Source organism: Nannospalax galili, unplaced genomic scaffold, assembly GCF_000622305.1.
Source record: "Nannospalax galili isolate Female #2095 unplaced genomic scaffold, S.galili_v1.0 scaffold1263, whole genome shotgun sequence".
Classification (NCBI taxonomy): domain Eukaryota; kingdom Metazoa; phylum Chordata; class Mammalia; order Rodentia; family Spalacidae; genus Nannospalax; species Nannospalax galili.
In genome coordinates, this window is record NW_008349124.1 from 289842 (window position 1) to 305515 (window position 15674).

A 15674-nucleotide genomic window follows, 5' to 3' on the forward strand; every position below is an offset into this window, starting at 1 on the left:
TCCACGGACAGTCTGCCATGGCTTGCTGCCTCAGGAAGCAGTGTAGTGCTGCAGTTCTGCGGTTGCCTTCCCTCCACTCTTCCCTTCTCTGTCTTGCTACTCTGACCTGAGGCTTGGGCTGTGAGGAGGAGTCTTTGTGCGAAGCCTAGCTATGTATTTATGTTCTCCATGAGCCTGTCATGTGATAATCCCTCTGCTGGATCCTCTAAGGCAAGGAAGTGACTCCCATCCAGAGCTGGAGGAGGACTGGATGGCTTCTCACAAATAGAATTTTGCCCTTTTAGTGTGTAAAATTCCTGGCACTTATTGGTAATTTAAAGATTTACTGTTTTTCCTAAATAATACAGTAAATGTATTATACTAGAAGTTGAACATTCAGTCATTATTCTCCAGAACTTGGTTCATTAGACACATTGCTGAGTTGGAGGGTAGTTTCTGTTCACTTAGCTTAATCTTCAGTGTGAGTTGTTTCATCTTTTGGGGCTTTTGATGACATACCTTTGGAGAGACAGCCAAGCCTGGCTCACGTTTCAGGGGCAGGAGAGCACACCTTTCCCAAATGCTCTGTGTGCACACACTCATCTGCCCACCAACTGGGGGTGGGGGTGGTGGGGGTGGGGGCAGGCAGGAAGGGAAAGGTTACCAGGAAGGAAAAGGTATCCCTTTTTCTCGCTCAGCTTTGGTCACATGACTTCTCCATGGTCATTGGCTGGTCGCTAAAGTAACAAAATACTCAACAGCTAATGTGGTCAGCCTAGTAATGAGGAGTTTAATTCTCAGCATCGTTTTAGGTAAGTAGGCTCAGTAAATCATTTGATGAGTTCTTAGTTTAGATGTTAAACTGTTCATGCATTCAGGGTTACAGGCATAGTTCTTTATGTAAGATTCCTGGTAGTTGATCTGTAGCCAGCAGTTTACTTATGAATGTATTCCAAACCTTTAGATGGTTTAGGAAAGGGTTTTGAGATAATTTAGTTTTATAGGAAAAAGAAATTGAAATTTAAAAGTCCCTTGGGAATCAATTACTTGCTCTAATCACATCTTTTAAACAATGAGTTCAAAAGGCCCATAAACTATCAGTAAATAAGTTAGGCCAGGTCTAGTCACACCTTTTAATCCTAGCACTAGGCAGGTGGATCTCTGTGAGTTTGAGGCCAGCCTGGTCTACATAGAGAGCTCCAGATCATTCAGGGCTACATAGTGAGATCCTGTACCAAAAACCCAAAACCGAAACAAAACAAAGTCAAACTTATTTACTGGAATATTTGGAGTGTCCTGTTTATACCTTTGGAATAAGGACTCTGTATAAACTATTGTTTGGATGACAATTTGAATTGATATTTGGAATCACTACTTTTTTTTTTTCAACTGTTTTAACATTTTCATGACAGCATCTTCCAAGTGTGAATGAAACAAGACTAAGTGATTGTTGTCCTCTGTATTTCCCTTGAGTGCCAAAACCAGTGGTACTTCATTTGCCCCCATGGCAGTGCATGGGATGATAGAAGTGGCTTTTCCTCAAGAATTAAAATGCATGTTCTCTAAATGCCAGTGTGCAGCGATGGCCTCAGCATTGACCTTTTGCTCTCCAGGCCAGTGTCTGTGGGATTGTCCAGGGCTTAAGCATCCAGATGGATATATATGGTGTATCATTCAGATGGGGGCTGTGCTAGACACCTGCAGAAGAGAGTTACATTCATTCGGAGAGTTTGTGTTTCTGAGATCACAGTTACGAAGAATATGACCCATTAGATTTTTTAGGCAAGCAAGGATGGGTTTTTGTGAATGAACAAGTTTTGTCTCAAGTCCTGGAACTTCCACTGTTGGTTGGATATGGGCCCATTCCCTTACTCCCGATTGTGTTTGCATCGTGTTGTTAGATAGCATTGTAAATAAAAGAGTAGGTTATATAACAGAGTCACTACACTTGAAGTTTTACTTTAAAAGGTCTATAGCTCTACATATATATATTTAGTTATATCACTTGACAGAGTTCTACACAGTGCGGAGGTTCTTTTGTACCACAGATTATTTTTATAAAGTCTAGTGAGTTTGAGTAAGAATGCTTTTGTAATCAGAGCTAATGAGCTTTACTTTCAGGATCATGTACACTGGAGCATGAGTGGTGTGGAGCTTGTCTTTAGCGCTCACATGGATTCTTGTATACACTGGCAGTCTGGAGTCAGCTTACGGGTCTCCTTTGGCCAAAGCTCCACTTGTAGCTGGGTAGGACAGTGATGTTTCTGCTCTGTCCCCTGCCCATCGGGAGGATGGGCTGGGCAAGGGGAGGGGACGTACAGTGGGTTTGACATTTGTGCTTCCTCCTGAGATTTCTGTTGAACAAAAGGTTCTGAAGTTATAAATTTATTTGTAAACACCTGCCATAGAAGGTAGTCATTATGTGAGGGTGTTTGGGGCGGGGCAGAAATTGTGTGGGGATACGTCTAGAATAAGAATTAGGCTACAGAAAATGTTGAAATGGGGATTTGAGTTCCACCAAACTGAATTATCTAGGACCAAAGTGAATAATTCTTTAGGAACCGTGAGGCACGTGAACATAATGGTCAATTAAGTGGAGCTCTGCCAGACACATTTTGCCGCTTTTGGTCAGGCTCATTGCAGAGGTGCCTTGCTGTTTTAATCTGTTGAGTCAGCCAGGAACCAACCAAGGAAGCCAGGAACTGCAGTCTGACAGCAGGGCTTTCAAGTGTCCACAGGGGTTTCTGTGAAGGTCAGCATCAGGGTTGTTGTGCAGAAGGCAGTCTTCATTTCCACCTTTTGATTTTAGGTAGAGAGTATGGATGGTTGCTTGGATGGGGCTTGGGATGGGTTTAGGGGGAAGTGAATAATTCAGTAAAATCCTGGTGTCCATAGTAGCCAATTCTGAGGTCTAAGTGAGGGCAGGTGCCTGTCCCCCACACTCTGCCCGCTGGCTCCAGCCTGTGGCTTCTAGAGCAACACTGGCTGGGACAGTCTTGCTAAGAGACCCTTAATGTGTCATTTAAACCAGCTGTGTTTTCTATTCATTCTGGTTTAGAATGTTGTTTTACCTGTCACCCTCTTTCTACTTGGGATATTTTGCTCCAGATTAGTTGCATCCTGGGAAGCAGCCCCTTCCTCTTTCTCTGTTCCTCATCAGAGAACATGTCTGTGCTCTGCAGCCACCTGTCTTAGAATGTAATTCTGTTGTGCCTTTTTTTGTCACCCACCCCTCAAAAGCAACTGCTGTAAGCTTTTTTTCTACTTGTCTTTTCTAGCCCCCAGCCCCTTCCCTTTCCCCCTTTTCTCCAGCTCACATTTCTGGATGCACTTCTGTGTTCCAGGTATTTTAAGAACCAGTTACCTCAGATCTCATGTTGAACAGTGTCACCATCTGGGTCCTCTTGATACTGCAGACTTTTAATGTACACATGCAGGAGGCCTGCCAAGTGTGGGCACTTACTTGTTCTAAAGCAAAACTCTTCCCAAGGATTAGACCAGGGGCTTCTGGCAAGCCTGTCCTGGCTCTGCAGTGGGACTGGTCTGGAGTGTCAGCTGAACGGTGCTTCCTGTGTCCCTCTGCGTCCTGCCATTTTCAGTATTCTCATGTCTGAATAGGCAAAGCAACTTAACCAGCTGGCCTCACATGCAAATTGGTTCCAAAGATGAGCTCTTTGTAACACATTTCCAGTACTAAAGCTCAGATGTAGAACATTCCTCTAAATGGCAGGATAACCCACCATCTACCACCACAGTGCATTTCGGGAAGATGTCTGTAGCATACGTTGCTGTGAAATTAGGCCTTGTGGGATATGGCTGTTTGTCATTTTGATGTATTTTAAATAAATATATATATATTTTTAAAAGAGCCTTTTTTTACCACTTCAAAAAAGCTTAATTAACCAGCAGTCACCACATCTGAATTTTTGTCTCTGGGGCATAGTTGGCAGACTGAGATTAAAAGTGGTAACTCAGCCACATGAACTGCCTGCCTGGACTGTCCTGCTGTCCTGCTGACCATGGGACACCAAGGTCAATGTGTTCCTGGTGGGCTTCAACTCAGCCTTCTAGGGGTTTGATATCTGCCCCACTTTGTGGACTGTTGACCTCAGTCCCTGCAAGTGCTTTAGCCAGAGTAGGGATTTCTCAGAGCACTGCCACAAGTTAAGTGTATGAGTTTAGCCAAATAATTTCTCCATAAGGGAAAAGCGCAATCATTCAGATTTTACCAACACCAAGAGACAAGAGCAGGGAAGATTAGTTGTCAAAGGCCATCTGGGAGCTAGCTCTGGGAGACCTCATCCCAAAGGCTAGGTCCCCTGGTGAGGGAGCAACCCTTAAAATGCCAGCAGCTTTCTTCCCCCATTCCCTACCGCCCCCAGAATTCTGTAAAACACAAAGAAAATTGAGTGGTACTTGAGAATTGAAGGAGAGGGTTACCGCAGATTAGAAACATATTTCTAGATTTCAGTTCCACACCACAAATTCGCACGATGCCATTTTTCAACTGTATAAAGAGAATCTGCTTACGAATTTGGCGCAACCCTAAGAGGGATGTCAAAGGCCAGCTTTTTCACCTGTTAATAATTTTCCACATTTGTCCTTGATCTGAATAACTTTATGCAGTACTATACATTTAATATACCATCGAGTTTGATGTCAAGTCTTATGAAGAGCTTTCTGCACATAACAGACATCGAGTTAAAGAACACAGCAAAATTTCATGGGGACAGTTTTGAAACCAACAGAAAATGTCACTTTTTATTTACCATCTTTTATATCAGTTTTACCAGCTACTTCTAAATTTGTACATTATTTGTAAGGAAAAGAAGGAACACCCTAAGGACTTGTCTGACTTAGTGAGGAACGTTTGTGCCGGCTTAGGATGGGTAGTTATGGAGCTGTGTTATCTAACTTGTATATACAAATTGTAATTAAAAGTTTGGATTCACCTGTTTCTCACAGTTTACAACAATGAGTAATTACAAACTCCAGAAATGTGATGAGTGTATGATTTAAGGCCATAGAAGTGAGGAAGCTCTGTTAAGTGCTAAAACTAAAGACTTATAGTTTTTGGCTCAAATTCGATAAGTACTGTTTGTATACCAGGATCTGTGAGGTGTAAATGTAGTGGATCACTTTTCACCCTTGTAGTTATAAAATAAAAATTTTGTAGAACAGAAAATAGCTTGTACTACTGAATTAACAAAAGTTATACTAAAGTATCATGTTAAAAAATATATATATATATACACAGAGTTAAGCTTGTTGCTGTTACCCTGTCTGGATTTGAAAAGCGTGCTGATTCATATATATATTACACACACACACACACACACACACACACACACGCACACACACACCCTAAAATGGCCAGAAGCAGACATCCATGTAATTACAGTTGCAAAATGCAGACATTTTGGAAAGAATATTGTATCATAGTTCATTCATTTGCAGTGGGTCTTTGTTCCTTTTTACTGTGGTAATTTTAGAGATGAGTGTCAAGTTTGAAATTAGATCTGTTAAGTTGGGGTTTTGCTGCTTGATCTCTGCACTGGGTCCTCAAATAAACCGATGCGAATGTAGTTTTTTTCCCCCTGTGTGAAGGAGCAGCCACACACCCCAACAGAATAGGAGGAAAAATCTAGAACTATTTCAAGTTTTATCTTTTTGTATATGAAAATAAATAATAAATAAAACAACCTTGTTTGTCTTTTGTGTGTGCGTGCATGTGTCTGTGTGCGTGCCATGTGTTTGCAGGTGACCTCAGAAGCCAAAAGAGGGCATCAGATCCCCCTGGAGCTGGAGTACAGGTGGTTGTGAGCTGCCTGATGTGGGTGTTGGGAACTGAAGTTGGGTCCTCTGGAAGAGTAGTTGTTAATGGCCAAGGTTGTAGTCTACTACCACCTTGTGGGGTTGGAGCTAAGCACAGTTCTCCATTTCTGCCAGAAGCCTGGGTCTTATCTGGACTGGCGAGATGACTCAGTAGATACAGATGCTTGCTGTACAAGCCCAAGGACCCAAGTTCAATCCCTGGAACCAATATACAAGTAGAAGGAGAGAACAAACTTAAGAGTTGTCTGATCTCCACATGTGTGCTTTGCACATCATGCATGTGCACACATAATAAAAAGCACACCCCCAAACTGTAGGACAGGCATAGTGGCACACGCCTGTAATCCCAGCACTTGGGAGATAGAGGCAGGAAGATCAGAAGTTTGAGATCATCTCCTAAGTGGATTGTTTTGGGACTCAGGATAAGTTCTTAGAGGGCAGGACTATGTTTCCCAACTCTCCAAGAGCCCCCCACAACCATTCTTGTGCTTTGCACACTGCCCTGAGCAGTATTTTTTAAAAATATTTATTATTTCAAAAATTCTATTTTTATTTTATGTGTATGAGTGTATTGCCTACATGTATGTAAGTGTTGTGCAATGCCAGCAGAGGTCAGAAGAGGACATCAGATTCCCCTGGAACTGGAATTATGGATGGTTGTTAGCTCCATGTAGGTGCTGGGAACTGAACTTGGGTCCTCTACAAGAGTAGTCAGTTCCCTTAACTGCTGAGCCATTTCTCCAACCCCCCTTGTAAGTGTATCAGAGAAGCTGGGAGATCAAGGACTTGCTCTGCCATTCCCAAATATGGCTAAACACTGGGATCACTTGCTAAGATAACACTAACTGAAAACATGGGTTCTCAAAATAAAATAACAATAGTCTACTGCCTAGCCAAAAAACAGGTTCAGAAATCAGCTTGTTGCTTTCTGCAAATATTTTTTTTAGCCTGTGAAGAAACAACATTTAAAAAAATGTGTATGAGTGTTTTTACCTGCGTGCATGTAAGGGCACCCATGTGTGCAATGCCTGTAGAGGCGTGAGAGGGCATTGGATTACCTGGAAGTGGAATTATGATAGATGTTTGCTACTGGGTGGATGCTGGGCACTAGACCTGGGTCCTCTGCAAAAGCAGCTAGTGTTCTTAATGGCTCAGCTGTCTCTCCAGCCCCAGAAAAACCATTTTTTAATCTTTTGGTAGGACTGATGCCTTTAAAGTCACCCTTTACTAAGCATCTACTTGAAACTCCTGAAGAAAATTTTTGATCAAGTAGCTCTTTACAGATCAGTTGTGCAATCTTTGGCCCTTTTAAATCTTCTGGGTGTAGAAAGTTCACTTTTCATTAGTGGATACCTCTAATGAACACAGAAAAGGAAAGAAAACCTTAAGGCTCACATTAAAATTTTATGTGTATGAGTGTTTTGCTTGCATGTAAGTAGACCCATGGCTTGCAATGCCTTTGGAGACCAGAAGAGGGCATCAAATCCCCCTGGAATTGGACTTCCATTCATTTGTCAGTCACCATATGGGTGCTGGGAACCAAACCTGGGACTTCTCAAGAACAGTTAGTGTTCTTAGCCATGGAGCCATCTCTAGCCCAAGGCTCACATCTTTGACAGGATCTTGGAACTGGAAAAGCTGAGCAATTGGATCTTAGGGCTCCCTGGGTCACTTTGCTTTAGCAAAGGGATTCTTTTAAAAAGAAACTTGATGCTGAAGATAGTTTATAAAAATTTTTGAGGCTAATAGTAGAGCGCCCAGGGACCATCCACTTGCCACCCCATCCTTAAGTCTCAGATATCCCTGTGGAATACCAGGGTTCCTCTGTACAGCTTAAAAAGTGGTCCAGGGGCTGGAGAGATGGCTCAGCAGTTAAGAGCACTGACTGCTCTTGCAGAGGACCTGGGTTCAATTCCCAGCACCCACATGGCAGCTACAAACCTTAACTCCAGTTCCAGGAGAATTCGAAGCCCTCTTCTGACCTCCATGGCATTGCACGACATGGGTGCACTCACATACATGCAGGCAGTACACTCATACACATAAAATATTTTTTAAAAAAGTGGTCCAATCCTTTCATTTTACAGGTGGGCAAGCAGGCCCAGAGGTTGTTTCATGACACCAAAAGCATCAGTCCTTCCAGTTCTTGGGGCCATGTGGGGTTCACAGTGGTTTCTAAGTAAAAGATCTGCATGAGAAAAACTCACCTATTATCTAGTGTTTAGCATAGTACCTTGCACATAGTGACTATGGAACATTCTGGAGGAAGCTGCAGAAATGGCTTTCAAGTCTACAGGCTAGTATTGTTTGGTTGTGTTATCAGAACTTTCCATTGCATGTTGACAGAAACCATTAGGCTACAAGGGGGGCTGTAGTGGGAGGATCCTGGGTAAGATGGCCAGTGGAGTCTTGGGAAAGACAGGAAGGGTGGGCTTCAGGAGCCTTGAGAGCTAGAGTCACAGCATTGCAAGCCTTAACTATTTGGGGGAAAACTCCAGCGATTGTTTCATTATTGTTCTGTGAAGACCAGATGATTCTGCTAATTTGTCTACTCAGCTGGAAACTAGTGTGTAGACAGTGTCAGAGTTTGGTAAGTCTTAGGTTTATTACCTGGAGAGAGTACCATACCTAAAAATTTCTAGAAAGATGTGTTGGATAGCTTTAGTTGTCAACTTGACACACCTGGGGAGCCTCAATTGGGGCATTGCCTCCACTGAACTGGTCTGTGGCCATGTCTGTGGGGGTATTTTTTTGATTGTTGAGTGATGTGGGAGGGCCCAGGCCACTGTGGGCAGTGCCACCTCTGGGCAGATTGTTCTGTATTGTACAAGAAATCAGGCTGAGCATAGGCCAGGAGAACAAGCCAGTAAGCAGCATTCCTGTTCCGTTCCATGGCCTGTGCTCTAGCTCCTGTCTCCAAGTTCCTGCCCTGAGTTCCTACCTTGGGCTTCCTGATGAACCGTGACCCAGGAGATGTAAGGCAAAATAAACCCTTTTCTCCCCAAGTTGGTATTGGTCAGAATGTTTTGTCACAGCAATTGAAAGCAAACTTGAACAAAAGGGCTCTGGTTGACTTAGCTCAATCAATCAACCATCAATCAATCAATCAATCAATCAATCAATCAAATCAGTCAATCAATCAATCAGGTTAGCGACCCATGGGATTAGATAACATGAGGTATTTCTGGGAGGGAGCAACCTCCCATCTGAGGCAGTCCAGAGAAAGTCTGAATTTAAGTTGGTCATTAAAAATGACTTTCTACTGAATGATCATCATTCAGATCAGATGAAGAGTATTACTCCCAGTTGTCTTAAGAAATTGCAAGTGAGGGGCTGGAGAGATGGCTCAGCAGTTAAGAGCACTGGCTGCTCTTGCAAAGGACTCAGATTTGGTTCCTAGAACCCACATAGTGACTAACAGTTCCAGGGGAATCTGACACTCCCTTCTGACTTCTGAGGGCATTGCCCAACACAGGTGCACTTATATATACGCAGGCCTATAAAATACTTTAAAATATTTTATTTATTATTTTTATTTTATGTGTATGTGTGTATTGCTTGCATGTAGGTAAGTGCACCCATGTCGTGCAATGCCCACAGAAGACAGAAGAGGCAGATAGTTGTTATCTGCCATGTGGTGCTGGGATTCGACTCTGGGTCTTCTGCAAGAATATTCAGTGTTCTTAACCATTGAGCTATCTCTCCAGCCCCATAGAATACTTTAAAAAGCCAGAAATGGCAAGTAAAAGAGAGGTAGAGACAGACAAAAATGGAGGGCTGGAAAGATGACTCCATTGTTAAGCATACTGCTCTTGCAGAGTACCTGGCACCAATATGGAGGCTCGCAACATTAACGCCAGTTCCTGGGGCTCAAATACCCTCTTATGGCCTCTGCAGGTACTACATGTGAATGGTGCAATTAACATACATGCAGTCAGAACATTCATACACACAAAATCAATCTTTAAAGACAAAAAACAGCTCAGGTGTAGTTGTTAGTGTTTGCCTAGCACGCACGAAGCCCAGGGCTCGACCTCCAGTACTTCATAAACTGGACATGGTGGTTGGATGCAGGAGAATCAGACGTTCATAAGGAATTTAAGGCCAGCCTCAGTTATGTGTCTCAAAGAAATACACAGAGGAAATGTGCTGTAAAAAAAAAAAAAAAAAAAAAAAAAAAAAAAAGCTGGAGATTGTGCTGGAAGGTGAAGACTCATTTATTGAAGTGGAAGTCTATTAAATAACCAAGTTCGAAAGCTGGGTGTGGTGGAGCACGCCTTTAATCCTTTAATCCCAGCACTGGGAGGCAGAGGCAGGCAGATCTCTGTAAGTTCGAGGCCAGCCTGGTCTCCATAGGGAATCCAGGTCAGCTGTGGCTACAGGGAGACCCTGTCTCAAAAAAAGACCAAAAAAAAAAAAAAAAAAAAAAAAAAAAAAAAAAAAAGACAAAACAAAACAACAAAAAAATATGTTCTTTCTTTGTTAGTGGGCATTCAGAAGTTTTATATATATTTTTATGTGTATGAATGTTTTGCCTGCATGTTGTAAGTGCACCCCTGCGTGCAGTGCCCACAGAGGCTAGAAGAGGGCATTCGATCTCCTGAAACTGGAGTCACAGATAGCTGTTAGCTACCATGTAGGTGCTGGGAACTGAACTGGGGTCCCCTGCAAGAACAAACAGTGCTTTTAACTGCTGAGCTATCTCTCCAGCCCAGTTTTATATTCTATTAAGACAAAGTAGAGTGGCACCATAAAAAGGGATAATATTTACAGCGTACTTGAGGACACGAATTACATGTGTTAACTCCTTTAATCCTGAGATGAACCCCTATTATGTAGGGGGTTCAGATTTTTTTTCCTTTTTAGACAGGGTCTCCTGTAGCCCCAGCTGATCTGGAATTTTCGGTGTAGACGCAGGCTGGCCTTGATCTCACAGAGATCTGCCCATCTCTGCCTCCCGAGTGCTGAAATTAAAGGCCTGAGCCACCACGCCTGGTTTACTCACTTGTTACATAAGACTAAAGGCATTTTTTTCTGAGGACAGTCTGTGCACACCATTAAACCCTCAAGACATGCCTCCACCAGCCCAGTGGACCATCACCAGCCCAGTGGACCAGGCGCACCTACTCAAGGTTTGTCACCAGGGGGCGCTCGAGAACCTCATATGCTCTTGGCCCTCAGTCCTCTGGGAGGCTCAGTACGTGCTGACTCCAGTTCGCGCGTGCGTATCTTGCTCCATTGGGCCCTTAGGGTTTCAGCTCCCCAGCGTGCGCATGTGCGGCGGGCAAAGGCTGGCTCCTTTGGAGCGATGGCAGCCAAGAGTTTCTCTTTCCGCCTCCGGCACTCGTGGCAATTTATGAATGGCTTCGTGGCCGGTGCTGTAGTGGGCGCCGTGGGAGCAGGGCTGACGGCGCTGAAGTTGAGTCGGGATGCGGGGCCAGCGCGGCCAGCGCCGGAGCAGGACGGTGAGTGCTGGCCGCCCTCCTTCCTGTCCTGGGCCCCCATCCCTCGGCCTCCATCACTTCAGGCTACCCCTTCCTCCCCCAGAGTCTTCACCACGGTCTGCGTGTTTACATGTCACCTCCCCTCTATCCTTAGCGCCATCCCGAGCTGAGACTATGTGTTTGTTCTCCACCATAGGTGCAGCACAGTACCTCGTACAGAATTGGCCTTCAGTAAGTGTCTTAGTTTCTTTTCCTGTGGCTGTGACAAAAATACCCCGAGGAAAGGGAGTCAAGGGAGGAACGGTTTAGTTTAGCTCACATTTCAGGGTGCAGCCCATCCTTACAGGGAAGGCAAGGTGGCAGGAGCTTGAACCAGCTGGTCATATCGCACCCACCATCCACCGAGATGATGCATGCTGCTGCTCAGCTCCTTTTTCAGTTTATACAGTTTATATAGTTTAGGATTCCCTGCCCCGGGAGTGGGCCCGCCCTCAGTTAAGCTGGGGCTTCCCACATCAATCAATACAGTGGAGATAATCCCCTACGGGCATGATCAGAGAGACCTGTCACCCAGGCAATTCTAAATTCCTTCAAGTTGACACTTCAACTAGCACAGTAAGTATGGCAGATTCGATTTCCTGAGCCTATCTGCTACCCAGTCTTCATTCAAAGTGTATAAGTCCTCAAGGTACCGGGGTACATTATGGTTAGAAAAAAAAAAAAAAGAGCATAGGCCCATCTCATTCCTAGACTTGCAGATTGACGCTCTTTTAATACTTGATCACTGAGCAAGAGAACTACGCTGGTGGTTGAAGTCTTGGGAAGGCATGGAGAGAGAGAGTTAACTTGCAGCTAATGAACTATTAAGTGTGTGCTTGGTTTTTTCTCCTAGGAAAAGCAGTACCAAGTTTACAGTCTTGCCATAGAGCACATGTCAGTCTCTCATTGTGCCAGAACATGGAGGAAGTGTCAGTGAGGGGTGTTTCGTCTGATTTTTGAGACAAGGTCTCACTGTATAACCCAGACTGGCATTGGACTTTCTGTTCTGCTACCATTTTTGAGTGCTGTTATTACAGATGTGTGATCCACTCCTGGAGTGAATGGTCTTTGGAAAAAGGAAAATTTTATGCTCACATGGCAGATGAGATACTGTGATCATGAAAAACTAGAAGTTTAAATTTAATTTTTATTATTACATAACCTATTTTATCCTATATTGTTATATACAAGTATATAAATATATGTATTTTTTTCTCCATGAGTAGGTAGACTCTTTCGCATTTAATCAGTGATTAATAGCTTGTAATCACATGAAGATTTTTCTTTGAGGTTTCCTTTAGTATTCAGTTTACAGTGAAGATTTGGAAAATTGATGTGAAAATAAGATCAGGTCCTTATTTATTTTGGGGACCAGGGATTGAACTTAGGCCTCTAGTACATGCACAGGCTCTACTGCTGAGCTGTGCTCCTTCCACCCTACACACCTCCAGCCAGGTCTTTATTGAAAAGATAAAGCTGAGTGTGGTAGCACATACCTGTAAACTCAGCACTTGGTAGGCTGCGACAGGAGGATCAAAAGTTCAAGGCCTGCCTGGGCTACAGAGTGAGTTCACACCTGGCCTGGGTAGCATAGTGAGACTCTATTTCAAAAGAAAAGGTAAAAAGAAGGCTACGAATGTAGCTCTGTAGAATTCTTGCTTAGCCTGGGTGAAACCTTGAGTGCATTCCCCAGTATGGAAAACAAAGAAACAAATCCTGTAGCTGCGGGTTTATTATAACTATACAACAGATTGTAGGCAGAATGAGTACTTTGCTAAATTGTCTTTTTTCTTTTACTTAATAAATAATTGCAAACATGAGGTCTGGTTGATTGGATATTTTCTTCCCCAGTACTGGGAATGAAACTCCTCGGTTAGACTTTTGAGCCAGTTATTTGTAAATATCAATGCCGTCTTTATAATCTTTTATTCTTTGTGAAAGTAACTAATTACTTGGTTTTCTGTTCAAATGTCCCCCCCCCCTTTTTTTTTTCTATTTTAGAATCTGCAGAAAAAGCTGTTTTGGAACAATTTGGATTCCCTTTAACTGGAACAGAGACTAGATGTTACACTAATCATGCCTTGTCTTATGATCAGGCAAAACGTGTGCCCAGATGGGTTCTGGAGCATATATCCAAAGACAAGATCATAGGTAGGTGGCTAGAAAAAAAGTTGAACTAAAATTATTGATGAACAGTATTTCCAAATTGAGAATAAAGAGGCTTTTTGATAATGTAAACCTTTGTGTGGGGTCTCTCCCTCCCCTCATGGGTCATTGGCCACCGGTCCATGAGGACAAAGGGAGCAGAAGTGATGAACAGGGTCAGGACAGCCAGTGAGCACTGACAGAAGAAAGCCCTTCCAGGGAGGCAGGTTCAGTGATACAAACAGCTCCAGACTCAGTGAAACAGCTCTAGACTCAGTGAAACAGCTCCAGACTCAGTGAAACAGCTCCGTTTATTCAGTGGGAGAACTAGGGAAAATATAGTGTGGAGGCCGTAGCCCATGCCTCAGCTGATAGGTGCTCATAGTATGCTTTATTTACATGTGGCAGTGGGATCCTATCATCCAGCTATAGGGCAATGCCTAATTGTCATATAGAAAAAACCTGGGGGTTTTATTGCAGGTAACTATGCCAAAGGTCATGTTCCAAATAAGGTCAGGCATCCATGCTTGGAGGCACTTTCCAGGTAAGTCAGGCAGGAAGCCCCTGCTGAGAAAGGAGCTGACCTTAACAGCAGGGTTCCCCAACAACCTTTGTACCTCATAACACCTATTGAAAATGCATTTGTGTGACTCTGGTAGAGTGGACCATCCTTAGTATCCAGGGAGCCCTAAGACCCTTCCCAGCTGTTTCAGGAGATGAGAAAAATTTATCTTTCAACACTTGAGTTTGGAAGTTCTGTCATAAATATTGATGTAGTGAGCATTATTGTTGACCTCAACAGATATTTATTTTTTAAGTACCTGCTATGTGTGATACTGTAAAAGCCTTGGAGAGATAGCAGTAGCCAGGGTAGCTGGTTTATATTGTCATGATGTTTTAAATTGGGGAAGCAGTTGAACTGCCAAATAATCTTATGAGTGTATAATTAAAATTGGTAGTAAGTTTTCTGAAGGATGCGATTATGGGTTAGGATAGTATAATTAAGGGGCAGTGAAGAGTATGGTAGATATTGTAGCAGGAGAGCATGATTTTGCTTAGTGCAGCTTCTCTGACAGAGTGGGCCGAAGAGTGGCTGGAAATCACTGGTTGGGTGGACCTCGGAACTTGGAGGAAAACCCTCTTGCCAGAAAGAAGTACAGTTGTATCTTCGAAGGCCCTAGTGTGAAGACTGTGCCTTTAAGGATTCAAAGAAGGCTAGAAGGCAGGGCGTGGTAGCATATGCCTTTAATCCCAGCACTCAGAAGGCAGAAGTAGATGGATCTCTGTGAGTTCCAGGCCACCCTGGTCTACATGGTGAGTGCCAGGCTAGCCACGACTATATGTAAGACCCTGTCCTGTTCCCCCCAAAAAGGCCAGAAGGAAGGTTGTGATGTGAAGTGAGGCAAGAGGGTGAGGCGAGGCAGTCATAGAATAGAAATCCCTTCACGTATCCTTATTGTTTGGAAGATTCCTTTCATGAACATTGCCAGATCTTGATAGTGAATGTCAAGTTGATTTCTGGGTAGATTCTTTCAATTTATATTCCCACCACCACTGATTGTCCTGTCTCCCATCCTTTATCTGTGATGAGCATTTTTTTTTCTAGTCTGATGACTGGTTTTACTGTATTATCAGTGAGAAGTGATGTTTTGTGAATTATTCTTTATCAGTAAGTCGGGATAGTCTTTTTAAGATTGTACAATAACTCTACTATGTTAAGGATATTACTTTTTTTTTTTTCTGAAACAATTTTCTGTTTATTAAATCAAATGTTTCCAAGAAAAGCTTTCAGGTAATAGGAAAAGTAAATCACAGCAAAAGCTTAACATGTGTAGGAATCCTTATGCGGACGTATACATCACTTATTTTCATATACTGTATGCACACTGGAAATAAACACTCTCATTTATTATTATCAATATAAGAGATGAAATACTTAAACCATAAATATTTAAACAGGCCACATGGTAATGATCCATTCTTCATGCCCTAGGCAGAAGACATTCAACAGTAGACTATGTTCAACTGAATGACAATGGAAATTTTAGCTGAAATGATACTTTCACAAACACATGTCACACAGCTAATAGTTTTCTTGCTCTCCTCATTTCAGTAAATTCTACCAGGTTATATTATTCTGGGGCACGATCTTTTTAAATCTACAGAGTACATTTCCTTTGTCATGCCATGTTCATTTCAGGCCCATAAATGAACAAGATTAAACAGCAGACT

General features: G+C 43.0%; 1 protein-coding gene across 1 annotated transcript; it reads left to right on the top strand.

Moving 5' to 3' along the window:
• Positions 1-11052: 11052 nt before the first annotated feature.
• On the top strand, positions 11053-13445 carry LOC103744666 (nuclease EXOG, mitochondrial-like). Its single transcript, XM_008846501.2, has 3 exons — positions 11053-11279; positions 11455-11489; positions 13299-13445. Exons 1-3 carry the CDS (start codon positions 11123-11125, stop codon positions 13341-13343), a joined length of 237 nt encoding a protein of 78 aa, XP_008844723.1. The 5' UTR covers positions 11053-11122; the 3' UTR covers positions 13344-13445.
• Positions 13446-15674: the final 2229 nt, after the last annotated feature.

Bases quoted from the DNA above. Each gene is read 5' to 3' on its own strand.
- LOC103744666 (XM_008846501.2), top strand. From the start codon at position 11,123: ATGGCAGCCAAGAGTTTCTCTTTCCGCCTCCGGCACTCGTGGCAATTT. The intron at 11,280-11,454 runs GTGAGTGCTGGC...TCTCCACCATAG, and splicing joins GCCAGCGCCGGAGCAGGACG to GTGCAGCACAGTACCTCGTA. The intron at 11,490-13,298 runs GTAAGTGTCTTA...TTTCTATTTTAG, and splicing joins TCGTACAGAATTGGCCTTCA to AATCTGCAGAAAAAGCTGTT.